The sequence below is a fragment of the Notechis scutatus genome, chromosome 2 (genome assembly GCF_049901735.1).
Source record: "Notechis scutatus isolate UNSWTSFEM ecotype Mainland chromosome 2, rNotScu1.2, whole genome shotgun sequence".
Lineage (NCBI taxonomy): Eukaryota > Metazoa > Chordata > Lepidosauria > Squamata > Elapidae > Notechis > Notechis scutatus.
In genome coordinates this window covers 119301841-119325291 of record NC_142010.1, presented here as the reverse complement: position 1 = coordinate 119325291, position 23451 = coordinate 119301841, and the positions used below count along the sequence as shown (strand labels likewise).

The 23451-nt window shown below is 41.3% G+C and overlaps 1 protein-coding gene and 1 long non-coding RNA gene across 3 annotated transcripts; one reads left to right on the top strand and one right to left on the bottom strand.

Moving 5' to 3' along the window:
* Window positions 1-65: 65 nt before the first annotated feature.
* LOC148132213 (uncharacterized) lies at window positions 66-14592 on the bottom strand. Its single transcript, XR_015747714.1, has 3 exons — window positions 14532-14592; window positions 2043-3217; window positions 66-1679 (listed from the first exon to the last, which is right to left on the bottom strand). It is a non-coding gene; the product is annotated as an uncharacterized LOC148132213 (long non-coding RNA).
* Window positions 9239-16715, top strand: GPR142 (G protein-coupled receptor 142). Of its 2 annotated transcripts, XM_026675785.2 has the most exons (3): window positions 9239-10387; window positions 11400-11546; window positions 14562-16715. In XM_026675785.2, the coding sequence occupies exons 2-3, from the start codon at window positions 11420-11422 to the stop codon at window positions 15422-15424; spliced, it is 990 nt and encodes a 329-aa protein (XP_026531570.2). In that variant the 5' UTR covers window positions 9239-10387; window positions 11400-11419; the 3' UTR covers window positions 15425-16715. The 2 variants fall into 2 exon arrangements, with proteins under 2 accessions (XP_026531570.2, XP_087812144.1); XM_087956018.1 differs by lacking the exon at window positions 9239-10387 and having other exon boundaries at window positions 10409-11546.
* Window positions 16716-23451: the final 6736 nt, after the last annotated feature.

Here is a 23451-nt window from a genome sequence, read left to right as displayed (position 1 = left end):
TCTAAATTTCTCAAGTGACGTATTCTCAAATCAAAGAATTAATAAATTGAAACAGTCACCTCCTTATCCATTGATAATCTCAGGGCTGATTTAAATATTTTCAATTTTCCAAAGCAAAGTTTTCTACTTTGCAGGATGAGACAAATAGCCAACAAAAGATGACATCTAAAGTGCCCGTAGTTTATAAAATTCATTTGAGCTAATTTAATTATTTAGTTTAATTTTAATGTTAAACCCTTTAACCTTCTTCCACCGTAGTCTTCTAGGCATAGAGATGGCAGGTTGAATGGTAGACAAATAGAATTGGTTTCCCTATCAATAGTAATTTTACCTTTGAGCTTCCAGACAATAGTTTTCATATCATTTGACTCTGGACAAAGAGCATCTCCTAGTGGCCAAATGGATGGATTGAACATCTACGCTTTCTTGGCACTTTAGCATCCAGAGCTGATACTTCAAATAACAAATATTTCTGGAGACAGAAGGCAAAGGAGGGCTCAGTCAAAGCTTGAGAGCTATCCTTACCCAGCCTGGATAAGGGAAAAGGTACATTAAAATCAGTTCTTTATCTCTATCAGAGTAATTGTTGCTCTTGGTGTCATCTGATCAGACTCTTTTTCCTCTTCTCAATATTAAGGATTTAGTAACTAAACCAAGAAGAGCAGAGGTGGCATTCAGCAGGTTCTGACCAGTTCTGGAGAACCGGTAGCGGAAATTTTGAGTAGTTCAGAGAACCGGAAAATACCACCTCTGACTGGAGATTTTACAGGATCCTTCCCCTGCCATGCCCACCAAGCCACGCTCACAGAACCGGTAGTAAAAAAATTCGAATCCCACCACTGAAGGAAAGATGCTTAGGACAGCAGTTATCACAGTTCATACTGGGAGAGGAGTGATGAAGGAGCCTTTCTTATGCTGGCTGAGCCTGGACTGATAATCCCAAGTATGGGATTATCAAGCCTTTTTCAAGAGGCAACTGGATTTTCTGCACTTTTCTTTGAAGGCATATCGCTGTCATCTAAGAAGCTCCTTCAGCTCTGGACTGATAATGTTTGCAGGAAACCTCATTGGCTGCATTGGGCTACCTGCTGGGAAGACATTAAGTACACTGAGTCATTGAGTTGCCCATAACTAACCTCCAATCTATCTTATTACATTTATAGAGTATGGCTAAAAATCAAGACCTGGTTGCATCTTTCCCAGCTAACAATTTTAAAATAAAAAGCATACAGGTATTCCTCAACTTACAACAGTTCGTTCAGTGATTGTTCAAAGTTACAAACTGAAAAAAGGGAGTTATGACCTCTTTTCATACTTATGACTATTGCTGCATCCCCGTGGCCATGTGATCAAAATTCAGACGCTTGGCAACTGACTTGTATTTATGACAGCGGCAATGTCCTGAAGTCATGTAATCCCCTTTTGTGACCTTCTGTCAAGCAAAGTCAATGGGAAAGTCAACATAGTAATAAACATATTGCTAACTTAACTATTGCAGCAATTCACTTAAAACAATTGTGGAAAGAAGGGTTGTAAAATGGGGGGAAACTCACTTAACAAAAGCCTCACTTAGCAACAGAAATTTTGGGCTCAATTGTGGTCATAAGTTGAGGACTATCTGTAATCTTTCATTCAATGCGGATGAATCTGATGAAATGAGCTGCAGCTCACAAAAGCACCTACCCTGTTTCTCCAACAATATGGCCTCCCCCAATAGGAAGTCCCAGCATGTTTTATAGGCATGAAATGAAATTAAGCCCCTCCCCCCAAATTAAGGCCTATATTAAAACATGCTAAATGGGGGGAATGGTGGGGGGGGCCTTGCCGTTAGGAAGTACTTTTGTTGCACACCCGGATATGGTGCTGCCTGCGTTGACCTCGATACGAAGTGCCCCACCAACGCTGAGGTCAATATCCAAGCTGTCACCGCCCGCCCGAAGATGCAAGGGGGGGGAATTAAGTCACCCCTGAAAAGACGACCTAGCCATTTTTTCGGGGCTCAAAAAAAAAAATAAGACCCGGTCTTATTATATGAGAAACACGGTACCTTTTAATAAAGTTAGTCAGTTGGAAAAAGGGGCTATTGTACTTGGTTTCTGCCGATTTTTTAAAATCATCTATAGACTAACTGAGCTCTTCTTCCACAATGTTGCTTATGAAAATCAAGGATATGGCTAAAAAGACATGTAGAACCCAAGGTAGTTTGCATCTCATGATCAAACCTATTCCTACATCTCTAGTCACAACCCAATATTGATTGTGGCCTGCTGAACTGCTGGCCCTGTTATATAGATATATTCATGTGCATATTTTTAAAAATGCACCGCTAGAATATAGTCTTTAGGGGGAAAGGGGGAGGGAGGGAGAGAAGGAAGGAGAGAGAGAGGAAACACTGCAGGGAAGGAATCTCCAAGTTTAAAGAAGAACAGGGGAGAAAGATTTGGCTCTTGAGAAAGAAATATTTCAAGCTGAAAATATGAAGTGCAGCTGGGAAAAAGAGATCAAAGATCAAAAACAGAGTAGCTTCTTGTCCCTTTCAGATATCAAGTACAGCTCCATTTGTCACCCCACACCTATTTCTACCTGCCACTAAGTGAATGTGCCATAACCAGGCAAATATGGATTCTTATATTACTAGTGGCAACGGTGCTCAGTGCTGCCTGCCATTTGTAGGTTAATTGCTTGGCAGTCCATCTGCTGATCGGCTCATTTAGCCACTGGTGCGAAAAAAGAACAGCTTGATGAGAAAAGGCACACAGGCTACAAGAGAAAAAACAGAGTGAAGGAGAGAGAAAAATAAGAGAAGGAAAATCAGCTTTGGATAGGTAGTTAAAGAGGAAACATGGGAGCCCCTTCTTACTGAGATCAATGAGAGGAAAGGAACTCAGGGACATACCTTGGGCTGGACAAGCAGTGGCCATGCTCTTATTTTTTCAGACAATATCAACCATGTACCTCACCCCGTCTTTAATCAGTGATATAATGGAAAGCCAGTGAATAACTGAAATATGCAGATTTCTATTAGGTAAATTGCAAAGGAAAATGCCTCAAACAAAGAGTTTTCTCCTTCCTTGGGGTGGTTGGGTGTTCTGGTTGTATGACGCATACGCTAGGTCCTTTTCATGTTGTTGTTCTCTGCACAGCTGATAAGAAGAGAGAGTCCAGCAGCCAAGGGATGCTTCAAATGGACTGGTGAACACATGTTAAATGCAGCCATCTGTAAAATAGAGGAATTAGCTGATAATATAAAAACAGCATTAACCGATAATATCACAGGATGACTAAGTAATTGTCTCAGGCAACAACATGGCTCCCTGATCAAGCAAAGAGAAAAGGCAGGTATAAAATGGCCTTCGGAAGAGAGGCAAGAGAAGCTGGGTTGTGCTAAAAATGTTGCTCATGTTAGAACCCAAGGCCCAATCTTGCTACTATCCCTAGGTCTAAGATCGTTCTGACTCCATTTCTGGATTCTTAGCAAACGTGAAGTCTTCCCAGTCTTACTAGATCTACTAGTAGCAGAACAGGGTTTTTTTCTTAAGATTCATGTCTCTTTTGGAATACTAGTTCTGATGAGAGGACAACGTTGCTACAACAAACCATGTTAGTAACTGGCAAACCAACTTTTCAGAATTTGCATGGAAAGAAATTGAATATTTCTATCTTTTCAAGCTTCACCTATAACTGCTAAAATATATATTCTGTAATGTCTCCCTTCAGTCAAATAGGAAACTGACAGGAGGAGGATTGACTGATTTATGTTCCTTGTGCACCATTTTTCTAAAAGGCATCATTGAGTAACATTCTTCCTTCTTATCTCAGTGACTTTTAATATAAGAAGAGTTCTACTAACCCAGCAAGGGCCCATCTGCTCCAACATTCAGCATCCCAATAGATGCATTTAAATAACTATTGCAGTATTTCAGGCAGGCCATCTGTAATTCTGGAGAGAATAACCAGCCACCATGAATAGTAACCACTGAAGGCCACTAGCTTTCTATGGATAGGGTAAGAAGATCTTACAAAGCCACGCAACCCAATACTCAGCTTTTACCCTCAACCACAACCCTACCTCAACCCATCCACCATCACCCAAGACTAGGCACGCACGCCCCCAACTACCTCAATTCCAACTACTGCCGGCCTTAAATGCAAACTACTCAATGCAAGAAGCCTCGTGAATAAAATACCTGAATTTCTCTTCCTCCTAAATATGGCTAGCTTCGACATTATATTTGTCTGTGAAACATGGCTCAATGCATCTCTCCCCGACTCCATTACCACAGTAAGAGACTATCATGTTTACCGATCAGATCGTGAAAATCGTCGAGGAGGTGGTGTTGCTATATTCTATAAAAAATCCTTACATCTAAAAAATATCCAAGTTACCCAGGAGCTTGCCCTTCCTGAAACCATCATCTGTGAACTATCCTTAAATATCACAATTCGATTCTTACTATGTTACAGAGCACCTGATTATGACATCGAACATGCAAACAAGCTAAATACATTACTAACATGGGCTGCATCCTGTCCATACCCTTTTATCCTTCTTGGTGATTTCAATCTACCTCATATTGACTGGACCCTAAATGATTGTACAACTGAAATCATACACACAACCTTCTACAATGCTATTACAAATCTGGGACTGGAACAACTAGTAATCAACAACACTAGACTAAACAACTGCCTCGATCTCATCTTCTGCAACAGTTTGAATTTAATTTACGGAATACAAACTAAAGAACCCTTTTCCAGTAGTGACCACAATATGATTGACTTTTGTCTCAACATACGTCCACACAAAAATCACCACAATGATGTAATCCCCTATTGTAACTTCAAAAAAGGCAAAAATGATCTTGATTGGCAATCTCTATTCACTGGATGCAATACCGTTGAAGACCATTAGAACATATTTTTACTTGAAGTCAAAAGAGTCATCAAACTATATGTTCCAACAACAACTCCCAAAACAAAACAAAAAAGCAGATTACCCATATCAATAAGGAAACTTCAATCCAAAAGAGATCACTCTGGCGGAAAAACAAATCTGGTCACGTTGCCAATTTCAAAAACCGATACAAAAATTTATGCCACCAGATAAAGACCGAATGCACCAATTATCACATTAAACAAGAGGAAAACCTTCTAAGCACCAATTCCACCCGTGCTTTTTACAATTTTGTAAACAACAAACTAAAAGACTCAAGGTCCATCCCTCCCTTGATAGGACCTGATGGTAAAGACTGCAACGACGACACCATTAAAGCCAACATCTTTAACACATTCTTCGGCCCAGTATTTGTAAACAGCAATGGATCATGCCCAGTATTTCCTAGCCGTACCACAGATAACAACAATGATCTAATACATATCGATTTCACAGAAGACAATGTTGAAAAATCACTACGCAATCTAAAACCATCTCTATCTATTGGACCGGATGGAATATGTGCCTACTTCTTAAGAAAGCTATCCACTGCCATAGCCAAACCTCTAAGCATAATCTTTGAAAAATCTTTCAGGACCAGCTCCTTGCCTAACCTATGGTCACAAGCCACAGTCATCCCCATCTTCAAAAAGGGAGACCCAAGCCTAGTTGAAAATTACAGGCCAATCTCCTTATGCTGCGTCACCTGTAAAGTCATGGAATCAATTATTAACCAATCCATCATCCTCCACTTAGAGACAAACAACCTACTCTCCAATAAACAATTTGGTTTCAGAAAAAAACTATCCTGTAATCTGCAACTCTTACACTGCAAAAACATATGGACGACACAACTCGACCAGGGCAAAGCAATAGACGCAATCTACATAGACTTCTGTAAAGCCTTTGATTCAGTGGTACACGACAAACTACTCCTAAAAATAAAATCCTATGGTATCTCTGGACAACTGAATAACTGGATAGAAGCATTCCTGTCAAACAGACAACAAATGGTCAAAATCGGGAGCGTCCTATCAAATCCAGTACCTGTCAATAGTGGTGTCCCCCAGGGCAGTGTTCTAGGACCAACTCTCTTCATACTCTACATAAACGACCTCTGTGATCATATTAAGAGCAATTGCGTTCTCTTCGCTGATGATGTAAAGCTGTTCAATACCACAGACAATACTGCTACCCTACAAAAAGATCTTGACTATGTATCTGAATGGTCAAACAAATGGCAACTTCAAATCTCAACAAATAAATGCTCTGTCTTACATATTGGCAAAAAAAATCAGAAAATAAAATACAAGCTGAATAGTCAAGATCTTGTTGATGACCCAAGCTCTGTAAAGGACCTTGGAATACTCACCTCTAATGATCTAAGTGCTAGAGCCCACTGCAACTACATAGCCAAAAAGGCATTAAGAGTTGTTAACCTAATCCTACGTAGCTTTTTCTCTGGTAATATCACACTACTAACCAGAGCATACAAAACATTTGCTAGACCAATACTCGAATACAGTTCATCAGTCTGGAACCCTCATTACGTATCTGATATTAGCACAATTGAGAAAGTCCAGAAATATTTCACAAGAAGAGTTCTCCACTCTTCTACTCGTTGTAGAATACCTTATGCCACCAGACTTGAAATTCTAGAACTAGAAAACCTTGAATTACGCCGTCTCGGTCTGACTTAAGCATGGTATATAAAATCATACATTGCAATGTCCTACCTGTCAATGAATACTTCAGCTTCAACCATAACAACACAAGAGCACACAATAGATACAAACTCAAAGTAAACCGCACCAAACTTGATTGCAGGAAATACGACTTCAGCAATAGAGTGGTCAATGTCTGGAATACTCTACCCGACTCTGTAGTCTCTTCCCCAAACCCCAAAAACTTTAACCTTAGACTGTCTACTATTGACCTCACCCCTTTCCTAAGAGGTCTGTAGGGGGGGCGTGCATAAGCGCACCAACGTGCCTACCGTCCCTGTCCTATTGTTTCTCTTATTCTTTTATTTTTCTTATATGTACCCATTTCATGTATTCACAACTATGTATACACTTATACTTATTATCTTGTAAACAATTGGCAAATCAAATAAATAAAAATAAAAAATAAATAAAATAAATAAATAAACTTATGAGCTTCCAACTTATCTTTTCCTAGTACTTATCTAACATTCCAGCATCTATGCTACCTTGATCTCCTCATAAGCAAGACCATAACATTTCTGCTTTGAACCAAAATTATGTAAGAATTTGCTTCTTGGGAGAAGTTTAATAGGGAGATGGGCTGAGATATCACCTAGATCAGGGGTCTCCAACCTTGGCAACTTTAAGACTTGTGGACTTCAACTCTCAGAATTCCTCAGCCAGTTCTGGCTCAGGAATTCTGGAAGTTGAAGTCCACAAGCCTTAAAGTTGCCAAGGTTGGAGACCCCTGACCTAGATGGAAATGTGCTCTGCCTCACCATTTAATCTCAGAAGGGTTGTGAAGCAGTTCTTGAACCAGGTGATGGACTCAATGAGAGATTCTTAAGTGAATGGCAGAGGCCATCCAGATGTGTTTTTTAAATCTTCTGCTAATACGTTCTACCTCCTGGCAACATTCATAACACAGTCGAAGGACAAAGATCGAAGAAGAAGCTTGGCAGATTACTTTCCTAACTCCAGGAAGAAAACTGCATGGGTGTATCATCCAGAGTCAAGTTCAATTCTATGTAGCAGCCCGATAAAGTAGACCACATCAGGAAATAAGGCAAGATAACTAGAACTATATTAAAGTCAACCAAAGTAGCAGAAGCTTGCAAGTGTGGTTGCACTTTTCTTCCTCCCAACACACCAATACCGCAATGAGTCACTTGCTAACACTGTCTCCTTTTACAGTGGAGAGAAAAGGTTTGCACTAGTAACAGCTGGATTCCAATAAGTTCAATGCATACACCCTTCTACTGTCATTACATCATTGCCATATTCCTCAATCATTGTGTCAGAAGAATAACTTGGGGTTCCAATTTGAGCCAGGCTTGTGCAAGAATAAATAAAAACGGGACCCAGACTGCTTTGAGGAAAGAAGAAATATTTATTCCTAAAAGCAAAACAGTTTGCCTTTAGGGCTAGGCTGCAGAGAAATGGGGTACAGTGGCAGATTTTTATCTGGAGCTTGTCCAGGGTAAAGTGTCTATGTGCTGAATTTAGGGTGACACTTGAGTTGTGTTTGTGTGTGTATGAAGGTATGTTTATTCTTGTGAGCATGTAGTTCCTCTGGGAGACCTAATTTAATTAACTCTGTATTTGTGGGCCCCACACCTAGAGTACTGCATCCAGTTTTGGTCACCACATTATAAAAAAGATGCTGAGACTCTAGAAAAAGTACCGAGAAGAACAACCAGGATGATTAGGGGACTGGAGGCTGAAACACATGAAGAACGGTTACAGGAACTAGGCTTGGCTAGTCTAGTGAAGAGAAGGACCAGGGGAGACATGATAGCAGTCTTCCAATATTTGAGGGGCTGCCACAGGGAGGAAGGGGTCAAGCTATTTTCTAAAGCTCCTGTAGGCCAGACAAGGAATAATGGATGGAAACTGAACAAGGAGAGATTTAACCTGGAAATAAAGAGAAACTTTTTGACAGTGAGAACAATCAACCGATGGAACAGCATGCCCTCGGACGTTGTGGGAGCGCCATCACTTGAGACTTTCAAGAAGAGATTGGACTGCCGTTTGTCAGAAATGGTGTAAGGTTTCCTGCATGGGCGGAGGGTTGGACTAGATGACCTACAAGAACCCTTCCAACTTTGATCATCTGTTATCTGTTATCCTTTGATAGGCGGATTAGGTCTGGGTAACTTATTTAGGAGTTTGAGGAAGTTGCTAATTTTAGTTGATTAACATAGTTTCAGCTTGACTGTCCATTATGTAGTGGAGGCACTGATTCTCAAACCATTGTGGATTCTGTTAATATTTTAAGGGAAGATGGAAACAGTATAAGGAATAAAACATATTTGGGTATAAAATTTCTCACAACTGAAAAAATGAGGGGGAGAAATGCAGCAGGCTTAGAAGGATTGCCTTCCCCTGACCTATTCTAAGCAGGGAAGCATGCAGTGTGGGCCTCCTCTCAGATCTCTCGTATATACTAGAAGAACCAGCATCATCTGTGGCTCAAAGCAAGTTTGATCAATGGACTGGCTGATGTTTTTGGACAAAAAAAAGCTTTGCAATAATTATTCCCATTCTGGTAACCACCTGCTTGGGTCAATGATCTGTAGGATATCTGGGACTGCTTTTGAACATTGTCCAAAAGTTTCAGCTAATCAAAACCAGGACAGCTTAGTGGGACCTGCCCATCCAAACACATTATGCTTGAGCTTGACCATCTGCATTAGCTGTGGTCTCTTTCCAGGTCCAAATCAAGCAATTGATACTTAACTGTTGAAGCACTGATTGGTTTGGGCAGGGTTCCTGGAGGGACATCCTCTCTGCCATAAGGCCCCTGGCTGAAGGTTCTCAAGTTCTCATTTCCATCTTCAAGCAAATGCATCAAAAAACATTTAGCTTTGGGAGAGGAAAAAGGAGGCCATGTAAAAGAAGACTATGCATTACAGGAATACATGTGAAGCTCTCTTTTGGGGAGGAAGAGTAATAATTGACATTAGAGATGTCAGAGGAGCCAAAAAAAAACTCAAGATGGCAGCTTCGATCATATTGTTGCAGCCACACCACAGTAACCTTTTTTTTTTTTCATCACCTCTATGGCTGATCCTGAGACAAACTGTCAACAGAACAAGAGCGAAGCAACCTGCTGCTTCTAGCTCTCTCAGCCTCTTTTCACTCCTTCTGTCCCAGCTCAATGGCCTCCGATTTGATTAGATCCACACTATTGCTATAGGTAAGCTCAAAGGCAGGAAGCCTCGCTGTGGAATACCCACTGTTGAGCAACATCAGTGGGCACCAGTTTCTGGGCAAGTGGGCATCTCAGGGTCTGAGCCTCTGGGCAGAAGTCCATAAGGACCATATAGTTTGAGATACTATGTCTGCACCCATACAAAGTAAGCACAAGTAACTGACTGGCAATGCTTTAATTCAGCTTTCCCTCCTCCCGCCTCCATTTCTGCTCAGCCAGACCAGCCGGCTTCTCCACTCCCTCCTAGGTCTGTCTCAGCCACGTGCACACCTGCCACTGCTCCTCCTCCTCCTCCTCTTTCCCCCTCCTTTGGCAAGAGCTTGAATCCAGCAGTTTGCTCAGCCTCTTTTCCATCTCTCCCCCTGGGCTTTTGTCTTTGTCTTTTCTCTCTGGGTCCCTACAACAGCCTGGAGGAGGAGGAGGAGGAGGAGGAGGAGGAGGAGCTTCAGACATCATCTACTGGGGAGAATCAGCAGGGACCACTTGCTGAGCTGGCGAATACGGGACAGCAATTTCTGCAGCCAAAGCATCAAGGTAAGTTTCCACCAGATTGCATCTGCAAGGAAATGGCATGTAGTGACCTAGACTGGACTGCCCTAGCCTGATCTAGCAAGAAGAAGGAGAATTGCATTTCCTTGGGCTACGTCGTTACATTGCTTAGTTCTACCAGCATCAGGAGCCAGGTGGATAGAAAGTTGCTACTTGCTAGGAAAGAGTGAAACAGGGACCCAGGGGGGTCCATAGCGGGGAGTGATGCACCCAAAACCCTCTATCAATCCTTCTAGATATCACTCTCTGTCAATCCAGATAGAGAAATAGAATCATTCTACCTGATGGAAATTCAGAGGCTATCTAGCCCAACTCTTCTGTTAATGCAGGGAACCCGTTGTAGCATCATAGCTAATAAATAACCACCGGAAGGAACAAGACACTAGTAAAATGGAATAGAATATATCTCAGAGTTGGTTGAATGCCTCTTGTATTTAAATGTAGTCATTTATTTCCACCCTTGTCCACCATATTGGGCAGCTTGCTAAATGCCCAACAGATATACCTGAACATTCACTAATCTCTTAATGATGACTCTCTATCCTGAATTTTGGAGAGGGCATTATAATTCTGTCCTTTTGCTTTACATCTCTAGGTGTTCTTGTTTCCCACACCTAACAGAAAAGGAGCAGAAGTTGAATATTTTGGTGGAAAAGAGTCAAATTTGCCTTTGACCTCTGGTTTAGAAACTTCATTGTAGACCAATGAATCTTTTTTTACATACACACTGAGGCAGAAACTTTACTCAACTGGAAAGATATAGAATTGCTGGGATAATGACAGCCTTGGGGAAAATGTGTGGGTCAAATGAAATCAATCATTGCCTATAGCAGAATATTGATTCATTCTGTGGCACTGTTGTTTTGCTGGCCTTGTTCCTTAAAAAAAAAAGGAACAATTTCCTGCAGCCAATGGTCCAGGGTCAGTGAGAGTTCTTCTATTGTAAGCAAGGATTCTATCATATTTTTTAACCCCATTGTCCTTGGTCTCCTTGTAGCTGGAAGGCGCTAAGAGAAGATGAACAAAAGTGATCCTGCCTGGGGAAGCAATGCCAAGGACCCAGATGAGAAAGAGATATCGCCTTGCTTGGTCAGCCTAGGGGCCCTCCTCTACTACTGCATCCTGCTGTGTGTGGGTTTGCCTGGTAAGACAAAAATCAAGAAATCAGACAGCTCCACAGGTGTGTCAGGGAGATGTATTCATGCATACTTCCAGCAGGTAGGAGGAGGAAGAGAAGCAGCAACAACAACAATTCATAGTTGAGAGATTTTATGGTTATTTGTTTAAGTGTCTGGGGTAGTACTGCCAAGCTGACACATGGGGGGGTGGAGTATGTAAAAGGGCACAATAAAAACTCCATCCTATCAATTCAAACAAATACAGTCCAGAAACCAAATCACATTTTAAAAGCCTGCAGAAGGAGGGACTCAAACATTTTTTGCGGGAAAGACTGCCAAGAAAAAAAAAATGGATTCCGCTGAGAAGAATCTGTCTCTAGTGGCTATCAGGAGAAAATGGTTGGAAATAGGAGCTAAAGGCCACCATAGAGAATAGGAGATAGAAATGGAAGGGACATATATCCCTCACAGATTAAATACAAACAAGCCAGGGAGCTGCAAAAGGATGACAAACCAAGGTAAACAGCTGCTGCAAAGCATGAAAAATAAAACGTATCCAGCCAAATTTGAGAAGGTATATTTTCAGACAAGGATTATAACGAAGGAAATTAACTGAGCCCTTCATTTTAAAACCAGAAGTGTTTAATGTTTTCCTTTACATGTAACTGCAGTGGGGTTCACTGATTATTGTACAGCGCTTATCTCTTACCAGCATTCACATGTTATATTGGTAAGTGACAAATAGAAAATGTTTGCCCTTAGTGTGGGAAAGATGTTAAACTATGGGGGAAAAAAGGACTGTATAATTCCCATAGGATTGATATATAAAGGAATACTGTAAGCGAAGTATTATTACAGTAAGGACTGGGGTTATTTTTCTAGGAATACTCAAGATGCAATATATAGGAATTATAGTAAAATATGGTAAAATACCTTAATAAAGTTTATATTACTAAACTTGTTTATTTTGTAGCTAGGTTTATATGCTGCTTTTTGCTCAAGAGCTCGAAGCAATGCAGGCACTGCTCAGGTTATGAGCAAGTCCCGTTCCTGTGTTTAATTCTAATTTGTATTTAAGTCAGAACTCATACTTACAAATGGACTGCCTATGACTAAAACTGGCAGACAACATTCTCCTTCCTCAAGCCGACCAACAGCGGAAACCACACAATATTTCCATGAACCATTGAAAACACACTATTTGTTAAATGTACATAGTTTCAGTGGTTCATGAAAGCATTGCTTGGCTTCAGCAATTCTTTAGCTGAAGGAAGAATCAACAGTCTGTTTGTAAGTTGTCCGTAAGTCAGTTGTTCTCATCCTGGAGGCTGCCAGTCCACAGTGCTTCAGACCTCTTACAGCATTTCCCCCCATAAAACAACAATACTGCCATCAGCCTAAACTCACCTAGGGAGCTGTGCTCAGTCTAGATTCTAGATCTCTGTGGGATTTGGTCCAACATTTTAATTACTATTCCACAATCACCACAACTTCTGTTAACTTCTTGATGTATTTTCATCAAAATCCTTCCAACGGAACTTTTTTTTCACTTCTCCTGTGCTCATCAATATTAGTAAAAAAAAATAAATCATAAAATGTTAAGAGCACAGATTTTGGAGGGCATCCAGTCCTTCCAATAACCTATTCAGTGTAAGAGATCAGTATGTTCTCCGATGTCTACTGATTTTTTTTTTAGCAAAGGGAAATCCAAACTTTATTTCTTGTCCCAACAGTTTAATGCAAGGTCAGGAATTTTTTTTAAAAAAGAAGACTATAGGAAGGTGAGGGGGAAAAGTTTATTACAGTGGGTACAACTTTACTCATACGAACAGTCATAGTGTTAATTTCAAGATGAACACCAGAGGGAGCTATCACCTAACAAAGATGTGGAGAACATGGATGGCCTCCCCCTAGGGCTAGGTAGTTTTATGAGTCCCTAACAAGAGGAACTGGGACTGCTGGCTCAGAGAGAAAAGTATGAAATCTGCTTGCTCCACAACGCCATTAGTGTTTGCATCTACAATGCCAGCGATACTGAAAATGATGTGTTTTCACAAAGCCCTGGTATTACTTCAGCAGTTCATGGGAATTAGCCTCCTCTGTTTTGAAATGTCAATGGTCACTGTGGTATACCTTATCACAGGGGTCTGCAATGCTGGCAACTTTAAGACTTGTGGACTTCAACTCCCAGAGACCCTTGCCTTATGCCATTCCAACCAAATGGCTGTCCAATCTCTTCTTAAAAACCTCCCCGTGTTGGAACAACTTCTGGGGAGGCAAGTCATTCCATCAATCAGTGCTCCAATAGTGGAGGTTTTTAAGAAGAGATTGGACAACCATTTGTCTCCCTGACTAGAGGGTAGGACTAGAAGGAAGACCTCCAAGGTCCCTGTTATTCTATTGTTCCTATGTAAGAACATGCCTGAGAGACAGGAGGAGGAAGAGCTGCAGACTAGGGACTGGTCAGATAAGAGGCAGCTTAGCTCACAGAAAGAATGAGAGGAGGACCATCTCCAAAAGGAAACCCCTCCCCCGCCCCAAGTTTCTTAGATTGTAAAGGTAAGGAGAAAATCTCTGAAAGGAACCCCCACCCCAAATTTGTAAGGTAAAGGTAAGGGGGGAGAGAGAGAGAGAGAGAGAGAGAGAGAGAGAGAGAGAGAGATGTACTTTCAGACTTGCAACAATAAAAATAGCGTTAGTATTCATGGTTGGTGCTTCTTGTCTGAATTACTTCTCAGGGGTGACACTTTCCTACTTCCTATTTCATTGGTGTAATTGGGTCCCAATACAATGACTGCATCTCTAGTCCTTCTGGCTGACACCCGTATCTGTTTGTTATCTTTCCCAGCTTTATTTTATCTTGATAATAGCCCCGTCAAGGACAAATAAGCTAAAGAGAGGCCATTTGGGACAATTTTGCAGAAACCAAATATTAGTCAGAGTTATGCATACAAATACTAATTCATCCTAAAGCACTTTTAAACTCCTTATCTACAGAAAACTTTTATTACCTTTTTATTATCTTTTCTTCCCTGTTCAAGTTAACATTTTAACTGCCGCTGCACTTTCCCGCCTTGCTGCTCGTACCCGGAAATCCTCGTACTGCTACCTCTTGGCGCTCACCACTTCTGACATCCTGACTCAAGTCTTTGTGGTCTTTGCTGGCTTCATTGTGCAGGCAGCCATCTTGGGCCGCGAAGTGCCAGGTGCCTTTGCCCATGCAATCAACATCTTACAGTTCACGGCCAATCACACCTCCATCTGGGTGACAGTACTGTTGACTATGGACCGTTACGTGGCCCTTTGCCATCCCCTGCAGTACAGGGCTATCTCTTATCCAGAACGCACCCAGAAGATAATTGCTGCCATGTTTACAGTCTCACTGGCTACTGGAGTTCCTTTCTACTGGTGGCTAGATGTTTGGCATGATGTCTCCCCGCCCAGCACTATGGACAAAGTCCTGAAGTGGCTTCATTGCTTCATCATCTACTTCATTCCCTGCACTGTCTTTCTGATGACAAACTCTGTTATAATCTACAAGCTCAAGCGATCAGGAAATCCCAACGGCCGCCTCAGCAGAACCACAGCCATCTTGTTGGCCGTCACCACTGTCTTCATTGTCCTCTGGGCTCCACGGACATTTGTCATGATCTACCACCTCTACGTGGCATCAGTCAATCAGGACTGGCGAGTACACCTGGCCTTGGATGTTGCCAACATGGTAGCCATGCTCAATACCTCCATCAACTTCTTCCTTTACTGCTTTGTCAGCAAGACCTTCCGGCGTACTGCCCGTGAAGTGCTAGTGTCTTACAGATTCCAGTGTACCCAATCATCAAAGAAGGACACCACTTTGGAATTGACTCTGAAACCCCTGGGGGTCTGGGCTAGGACTTCGGTTTAGGGAGATTATCATCCTTCTGCAAACCAGCTCAACTTGGGCTGAATGTGGATTCCATGGGCCTTTTGGTGCACTGAGATGTTGGAGAATAAGGACCTCCTTTGTGGCCCTGAGTTCCTTCAGGAAAAAAAGGGAAGGAGATAGTGAAGTAGCTTCATTCAGAGATGCTTTGTGTTCATTCTTTATTCTATTTTAAGTAATGGATTGTTTGGGGAAGGAAGGAAGGAAGGAAGGAAGGAAGGAAGGAAGAAGGGAAGGGAAGGAAGGAAGGAAGGAAGGAAGGAAGGAAGGAAGGAAGGAAGGAAGGAAGGAAGGAGGGAAGCGTTCATCCTCCTTTTATTTTATGGACTTATAACCCTCATCCTTGTTCAGTGAGGTGAGCCAACCCTCAAAGACTCACTGCCATTTGAGATGTGTTCCACCTCAGTGGAATGCTTTAGTGTATGACAGAATGACGAATGTCTGGTTTATCCCCAGCTCCTATTCACAATATCTGTTCTGATTCTGATTCTTCCATAGCCAGGGCAGTATATACAGTATTTAAAGAAAGCAAGAAGGGATGTTTGTGGTGCATTGATTTCCCAATTACGAAAGGCAAAATACAAGGAGATCTTGAAGAAGCCATGCCCTAGGACTGAAAGTGAGAAAAATAGTAATATCCATGTGTTTAGAAGGGTGAAACTGGCAGAATTGTTTCAAGCAAGTAATCCCTTTGTGTGGTAAATGTCTCTGAGCCAGATAATCCATTCCACACTTTCAAAATTCCAACATTCTTCACTCCTCACTCCTCACCCCTAACTTTCCACTCCCATAAATATTTGTCTTTAGGTGAGTTTCTCTGAGTTTTTTTCTTTCTCCTCCTTTGAAAAGCTTCTTTCACACCCTTTTGGAGGGCCTGCCAATCTGGCTGCTTCCCAAATAGCTCCAAGCACCACTGCCTGGGAGGAAAGCCAGCTATGTCCCGCCAAGCATCAACTCATGCTTTCTCCCAGAGGAACAGACAGAGGCATGTAGTTCAGCTTCAGACACTGGATGTAAACCTGTTGGGACATTCATATGGTCTCCCATGTACAATTGGGAGGTCTGTGCAGAGAAATGAGAAGCAGACTTCTTCCATGAGCTGAAGCTTTTTGATAAAGACAATCCAACCCAACATTCATAAAAAAAATATTAAGTAATCATTAGTGTGGCTCTAACATGTTGTGTGAAGGTGACTATAATGGTTTAAAAGCCATGGTTTATGGCTTAATCTGAGATAATTTAAATTTATTCAATAAACCAAGTTTCTATATGATTTAGCCCAAGTTGTGTGAAATGAATCCGTGTCACTGAGGATCCTTACCATTTGTCTTGAATGAACTACTTCTCCTTCATGTGGGAAATCTGTGCTTAGGCTATACACCATGTCAAACTGTCCACAAGGATCAATTTGTTATAAATTCCACAAGTCAATGGAGAATGCTTATATTTGTTTTGTGTAGATAAGACAATTTTCAAGTCTGCTTAACTTTTGTTGTTACTATTGACTTACTATTAATGAAGGCTGTGTTCATACTTGAAAGGCTGGCTACCAATCTAATCTATTCACTTGAGAAAGGTTATTGCATAGTTGGAGAAGTTGGAGAAAAGGGCAATTAAAAGGCTAAAAAAAAAAGCAGAACAATTTAATTTTATTTAACTTAGGGGATAAATTACCCACCACCCTACAAAGGGGGTTTGAAGCTTTTTGCCTAAAATTAACATATATTCAAAGTAATTTGAGGAATTCAAAAGCAGGGCTATTTCTCTCCATTTTGTGTGACAGAATTTTTGATTCAGTAGTCTGATCAGACAATTTCCTTTTTGTTCAGGCAATTTTTTTAGTCCATGGTAGGGATGCTAGTTGCTAGGGACATAATAGTATTTAAGGTACGTGGATAGAAACCAGGAGATGGTGAGTTATAGACCCACTTTAGGAACGAAAGCTGGCTGGATGACTTTGGGGCAGCCACTCGTTCTCAGCCCAATACTCCTCATAGGGTTGTTGAGAGAAGAAGGAATGTTACTGCCAGTTCTGTGGGCGTGGCTTGGTGGGCGTGGCAGGGGAAGGATACTGTAATCCATTCCAAACTACTCAAACTACTTATTTGCCGGTTCTCCAAACTACTCAAAATTTTCGCTACCAGTTCTCCAGAACTGGTCAGAACCTGTTGAATACCACCTCTGCTATGGCTCCTTGCCTTTCTTTATGGCCAAGGAAGAAGCCAGTTACTAACTTGCACAGCTAGGATGAAACAAGAAGGCTTTCCCAGCTGGGGACTTCCAGATTTGAGGTGCTCACATGTCCAGTAAAGTTTTAGCCAGCATTGAAAAATGCTATTCTCAGAGAGGATAAACCTGCTTTGGGATAGTAACACACATTCCCAAGCAGGATATGGCAAACTGTGGGTGAAGACTATTTTCATACTCTTGAAATAATATTTTTGTAACGTCCTGTGTTTGGTAGGTACTAGGGAAGCACGAAGAGAAGCTGGCATAGTTCTCTACCAGATGGCTTAGTTTACTGCAAAGAGGAAAATTATGTTTTATGGAACTTTATAAAAGGAAGGCTCCTCCCACCATGTTCTGAAGTTGTAGAAGCCTCCAACCCACCTCCCCCCTCCTCTATTTCCACTGAGCAAGCTGGAAAGGCCCTCTGGTTATAGCGTTATAGTACTTCTTTCCCTCAAGGCAAGAACAATTTCTCACAGTTGACTCTCCAACGTTTAGCCGCCTTTAATTCATTGTTCATGAATAAACAGACACGCTGATCTGGCTTGGACTAAGCTAGCCAGAGAATGCCGGCACAAATCCTTTGCTTGAATTACCCTATTTTAGCTTCCTTTGGCAGATCTATGGCTGCTTTGGCAGCTTGCAGCAAAGCGGTAAGCAGGTAGAACTCCATTTCTTCCTTCATCATTTATTGTGCAAACTCAAGCATGACCCTCCTGAGTCTCTTTTGTACGGCCTTCTGGTGATGTCACTCTTCACTAACCACTAACTACCGCTACCTCCATGGCCCATGAAGCTCAGAGAAAGAGACCATTTCAGCTGAAAGAATAATCCACATTCTCCTCATGTCAAAGAAGAAAGGAAAACAGTAATTTCGCACTCCTCTACTGTTGCACCTGCCCGCCACCTGCTTTGCCACAGACCAACATCAAGGAAGACAAATATCTGGCCAGTCCTAGCTTGTCAGTTACAAAGGGAAATAGCTCCATTGAAGGGCAAAAAAAGTGGCTCATTGTTTGTTTAACTGAATGAATAAACACCTTGATCAACTCAAGGCTGAGTTAGAGGGCTATCAAAAATTGTAGGATTAGTAATTTACCACTGGACCCTCTCAGTGCCCCTTGCAGGTCCCAGAAATTGGAAAATCGACCAAGAGAAACACCTGGGAGGGAGAACTATTTGTTTTCTTCTTTACTGGTAGCCTGATCAGATCAGGCTACTTATTTCTCTTGAGGTATACCCGACACAGTGCCCTGCTTGCACAATACATTCACCAAGTCAGTTTAAAAACCTAGGAACTACCTTCACGAAGTGCATGAGCCATCACTTGCTTAGACCTTGGTTCATCTTTTAGGTGTCTTAGCAAGCTTGTTTGGTTAATTCAGGTTTCAACAAATAAACTCAGAGTCAGATTTAAGATGTTGTGCAAATGCAGCATTCCTGATTTGCAAAGGAGAACAGCAAGATAGGAATAGAAGTTTTTAAAAATCTCAGAGCCCCAGAATTTTTGATCCTTGACTACATATGGTTTAGAGAAGAGCTCCATCTCCCGTCATAGCACAGAGATCACCCAGTTGGAATGAGAGATAGACATCTATGGATATCTAAAGCTCTCTGCCCCAAGGCTCGGCTGCACACCCACAATTGTATGCTTTTCTCCCATCTTTGACCCAGGAAGAAAGTCTTGTCATTTTAGATGCCACTGCCCCTTATGCAATAAAATGCTTATGGATTAGCCAGTCTGGAGATCTTGAGTTATTATTTGATCATAAAGGTATCTGTTCAAGATATGCATAAATAATAATAAAGAGATGGAGAGAACACTTAACTACAGGATCAATCAAATGCAGGGCAAGTACAGGGAAGCGGGAAAATGGTGCCAAGCACTTCAATCAGTCTCTAGGAACTTTGGCCAGGAGGGAGAGAATATCCATGGGGAAAGCAAAGGACTGGGGAAAGGAACAAAGGGCCAAATTGAGACTGTCGGCCTCTGGAACTTTTAAGAAATGTAGACCTACTCTCAGAATTCCCTACACTAACTAAGGAATTATGGGAGTTGAAGTTCATACATCTTAAAATGGCCAAGGTTGAAAAAACACTGATTTAGTATCACCTAATGGTTCCTTCCTACAAATCAGAATATTCGCAGGAGGTGCAGGAGTTAACATTTGCTGTTGGAGGCCATGGATCACTTGGAACCTGTTTCAGCCTGCCAAGGAGAACTTTTCAAGAAATGGTTAATGGGCCACCTCAGCTGCGGCAAGGAAACAGCAGGCTTGTTTTCCATTGTGCAAATCAACCAGCAGTGAAAGAGTCAAGATGAGGCTTTGTCAGGCCAATTATTGTTTCCATTCCTACAACTGAGCTGTCTGAGAATGAAACCACTTGGTTGTTTCTTGCATACATATTCATATAACTCTGCAAAAACAGATGTTTCTTAGAATGTGTTGCTCTTTGTATGATACTTACGATTTGATGTTTATTATTATTTATATTCCACTTTTATTATGGTTATAATTAACTCAAGGTGCCAAACCTACCCAATACTCCTCTCTCCTCCTATTTTCCTCATAACAACAACTGTGTAAAGTAAGTTGGACTGAGAAAGGGATGGTACTGGCTCAAGTGCAACCGATCCAGAAATAAATCACAATAGCTATCAAATATAACCAATTTCATGGCATCCCAACATGCCAGAGCTGATTTCAACTTAGTGCACAGCCCACCACTGGGAATGTCCTGAATTGTTTAACAATAGAACGGGAGTAAACAGATCTTGAGAAAGAGGCCAGTGATACTGGATGTTCAGGATTATTGTTCTTAATCAACACTTGGTTTCAATAAGCAAAACCAAAAACAGAATCAGCATAGTCTAAAACAATCTCCTTATCAGTCCTGTCATCCTTCTGATTAAGGCTCCTAATCTGAAAGAAAAAACTGCCCAGATAAATGTACAATTCCCAGTTCACCTAATTTCGTCTAGGACACCAACAAGCTTCTAAAAAATAATGATTAAACAAGGCTTGGCTTGGATTCTATTTGACTGGACAATAGCCTAACCGGTTAAATATTTCCAGAGACTCCAGGAATCAGTGTAATGTTTAACACCAAACACAAGACAGATGAAGACATAGATTATTTAGTAAATTTGTTCCCTAAATCCTTAGGGATCAATTACAAATACACTGTGGACAGAAAATGTGAAAAATTTCAGTTTGAAAACTCTTCTATCACAAAAATATCTAGCAGCTTCAAGTATTTCTGTGCTAGTTATTGGTTATCTAACATTCCACATTAGCAGCTTGTTACTGCATTTGAAGGAACTGGGTGTTCAGAAATGTTCCAGTTTTTTAGTGTTTTAGTGTATAAATGTCCAGGATGACTGGACCCTTGATACTGGTACTATTTTTCTCATCCAGCACTTACCAAAACTTAACTTCTTCATGAAAGTAGAAGTGCTGGGTATGGTCTCCAAATGCGCCAAAAAAAAAAAAAAAAAGACAAGGACAATGGAAATAATATAATAACAAAAATTAAACCAAAGCAAGATGTTGCACTAACTGACCTCCAAATTTCTTTCCAGCTCTGTGATTTTGCAATCCAAAAGTGCTGATCCTCAGTTTACCCCTATGATTCCTAAAATGGCATAGTTACACACTTGGAAGTAGATGCCAGTGAGAGGGAGGCTGGCTTGATAAAACACTCCTTGACCCATAGATGATCTGGATATAATGCTGAATGTAACAGCAAATAAGCCCCATGAAGCCTTGATAATGTGTTGGCTGTAGAAAGCCAGGCTAAATCCCAGATCCCCTAGTGTGGGGGTGTCAAACCCATGTCGTCACGGTGGCGGCACATGACATAGCAGGGCTTTTTTCCCCTTCACTAAATCGGGTGTGGGCGTGGGCAGTGCTTGATACATCCGGCCCCTGGGCCAGGAGTTTGACAGCCCTGCCCTAGGGCAGTGTTTGTCACTTTGGCTTGGTGTGGCCAACTGCAGAGAAAATTTAACTGCTACTAACTCCATCCGGTAGTTTCAGAAATCTCCATTGTTCTTGAAGCTCTGCTGACCATGTATCAATTGTAGCAATGGCTTAAATGTGGTATACCACAGTAGCAAATCCTGGAGAAATTTGCCAGGTGCAAAGTATTTTTACTCTTGGGAAGGTACACCACCAATATCAAGCTGGGTATTGTTTTTCCGCATGTAGTCCTGTTCTCCATAATAGATTTTCCATCCCACATTCTTTGGCCTGTTCTTCCCACAAACAGACTTTTCATGACGGCTATTGCATATTTAAGATGGCTGACATATTTGCTATAATGAAAACCCAGCAGCTTTGGTTAGTTTCCTGGTGTTCAGTGATCTTCACATAGCTTATGGTACTTTTGGTTTTGTTTCTTTCAAGCTAAGGCATCCTTAGATAACTCTGGACAATGGTCAATCACCTCATTCAAGTTTTTGAAAGTGGGATGCTTCCTAGGTGCTTCAACAATTTTTTTTGTTTCGTTCAATATTTTCTGAAACATTTAGCAAGGGATGCATGCAGCGTTTCAGGGAGTCACGTCAATTTCTTGAGATATATTGTTGGTAGGAATGACTCACTCTTCCAAATTAGATGCAATTAAAAACCTGAAACATTCCTATAAAAACCTGGCACCAAACCCACTATTTTTGGAGACAATTAAAAAATCAAGATCATGCATAATCAAAATGGTTTTTAGGGAAGGTTTCTCTCTCTAGCTGTGATTTCCCTACTGCTAAGAAGAATGCTGAAGACTTCTATAACTTCTATCTATACCTCCTATTCATATTGTAATTTTGGCACATCACTCATCTCTGCCTAACCTTTTCACCTGTAGTTAGACAAACATTTCTGGGAATTGAATAAACAGAGCGCAAGGGCAAAAGCATTCCTTTACTATTTGTCCTCCTCAACTTTAGACCTTGAATAAAGAAATAGGGTAGCTTTATTGAACTATCATAGCAACTGGGATCAGTTACCATAGGTGGTAACTGTTGTCTTACTAAAGACTACTCATTTCTTTCAAAGCCTCCCTCCTAGAATGCACTTTATGAGCTATAAATTAGCCAAACACTTTTTAAGCTAGTCCACTTGTGTGACTGTTGAGTATGTGCCAAATGTACACTGCAAATTCAAGAGAATTGTGTTAATTTAATTCAGTAGTTAACTATGACTAAGCATATTGTGTCAACACAGCCAAGAAAAGCTCCCCCCACACACACACTTATTTTACTTTTCCAAGTAAGAGGCTTCTGATTAAAGGGGTGGAGCCAGAAAAAGAAGTGTCAAATCTAGACTATGAGTTCCCTTACTGGATATGTGATTCAGAATCTGAGCCTTTTTATTTTGACATACTGCAGCTAGGACCTGCCAGGCAGCCATTCATGCATAAAATAGTGTTGTAACCAGAACAAGGCCACCTCATAAATGGTGAGATAAGGAGCAGCCCTGAAACAGAGGCTTGAAGGTCACTGTGATCCAAGCCCAGATGAATTTACAACATTAATAATTGTGCCCCCTCAGAGGGAAGCTGCATCAGCTGGGAGAGAACTGTTACAGGCCAAGAATTTGGGCTACACTATGAAAACATTCATTCAGATCAGATCCCTGCGTAATCTGGTGGACTGAGAGATGCCAATGGCAGGCCTATCATAAAAGAGACTACGCTGTTTACCAAGTTAACAAGGCCACTCCTGTAACTCTTCCCCCCACCTTCGCACCAGCCTGTCCCAAGGACTAAGAGAGGTCACAGTG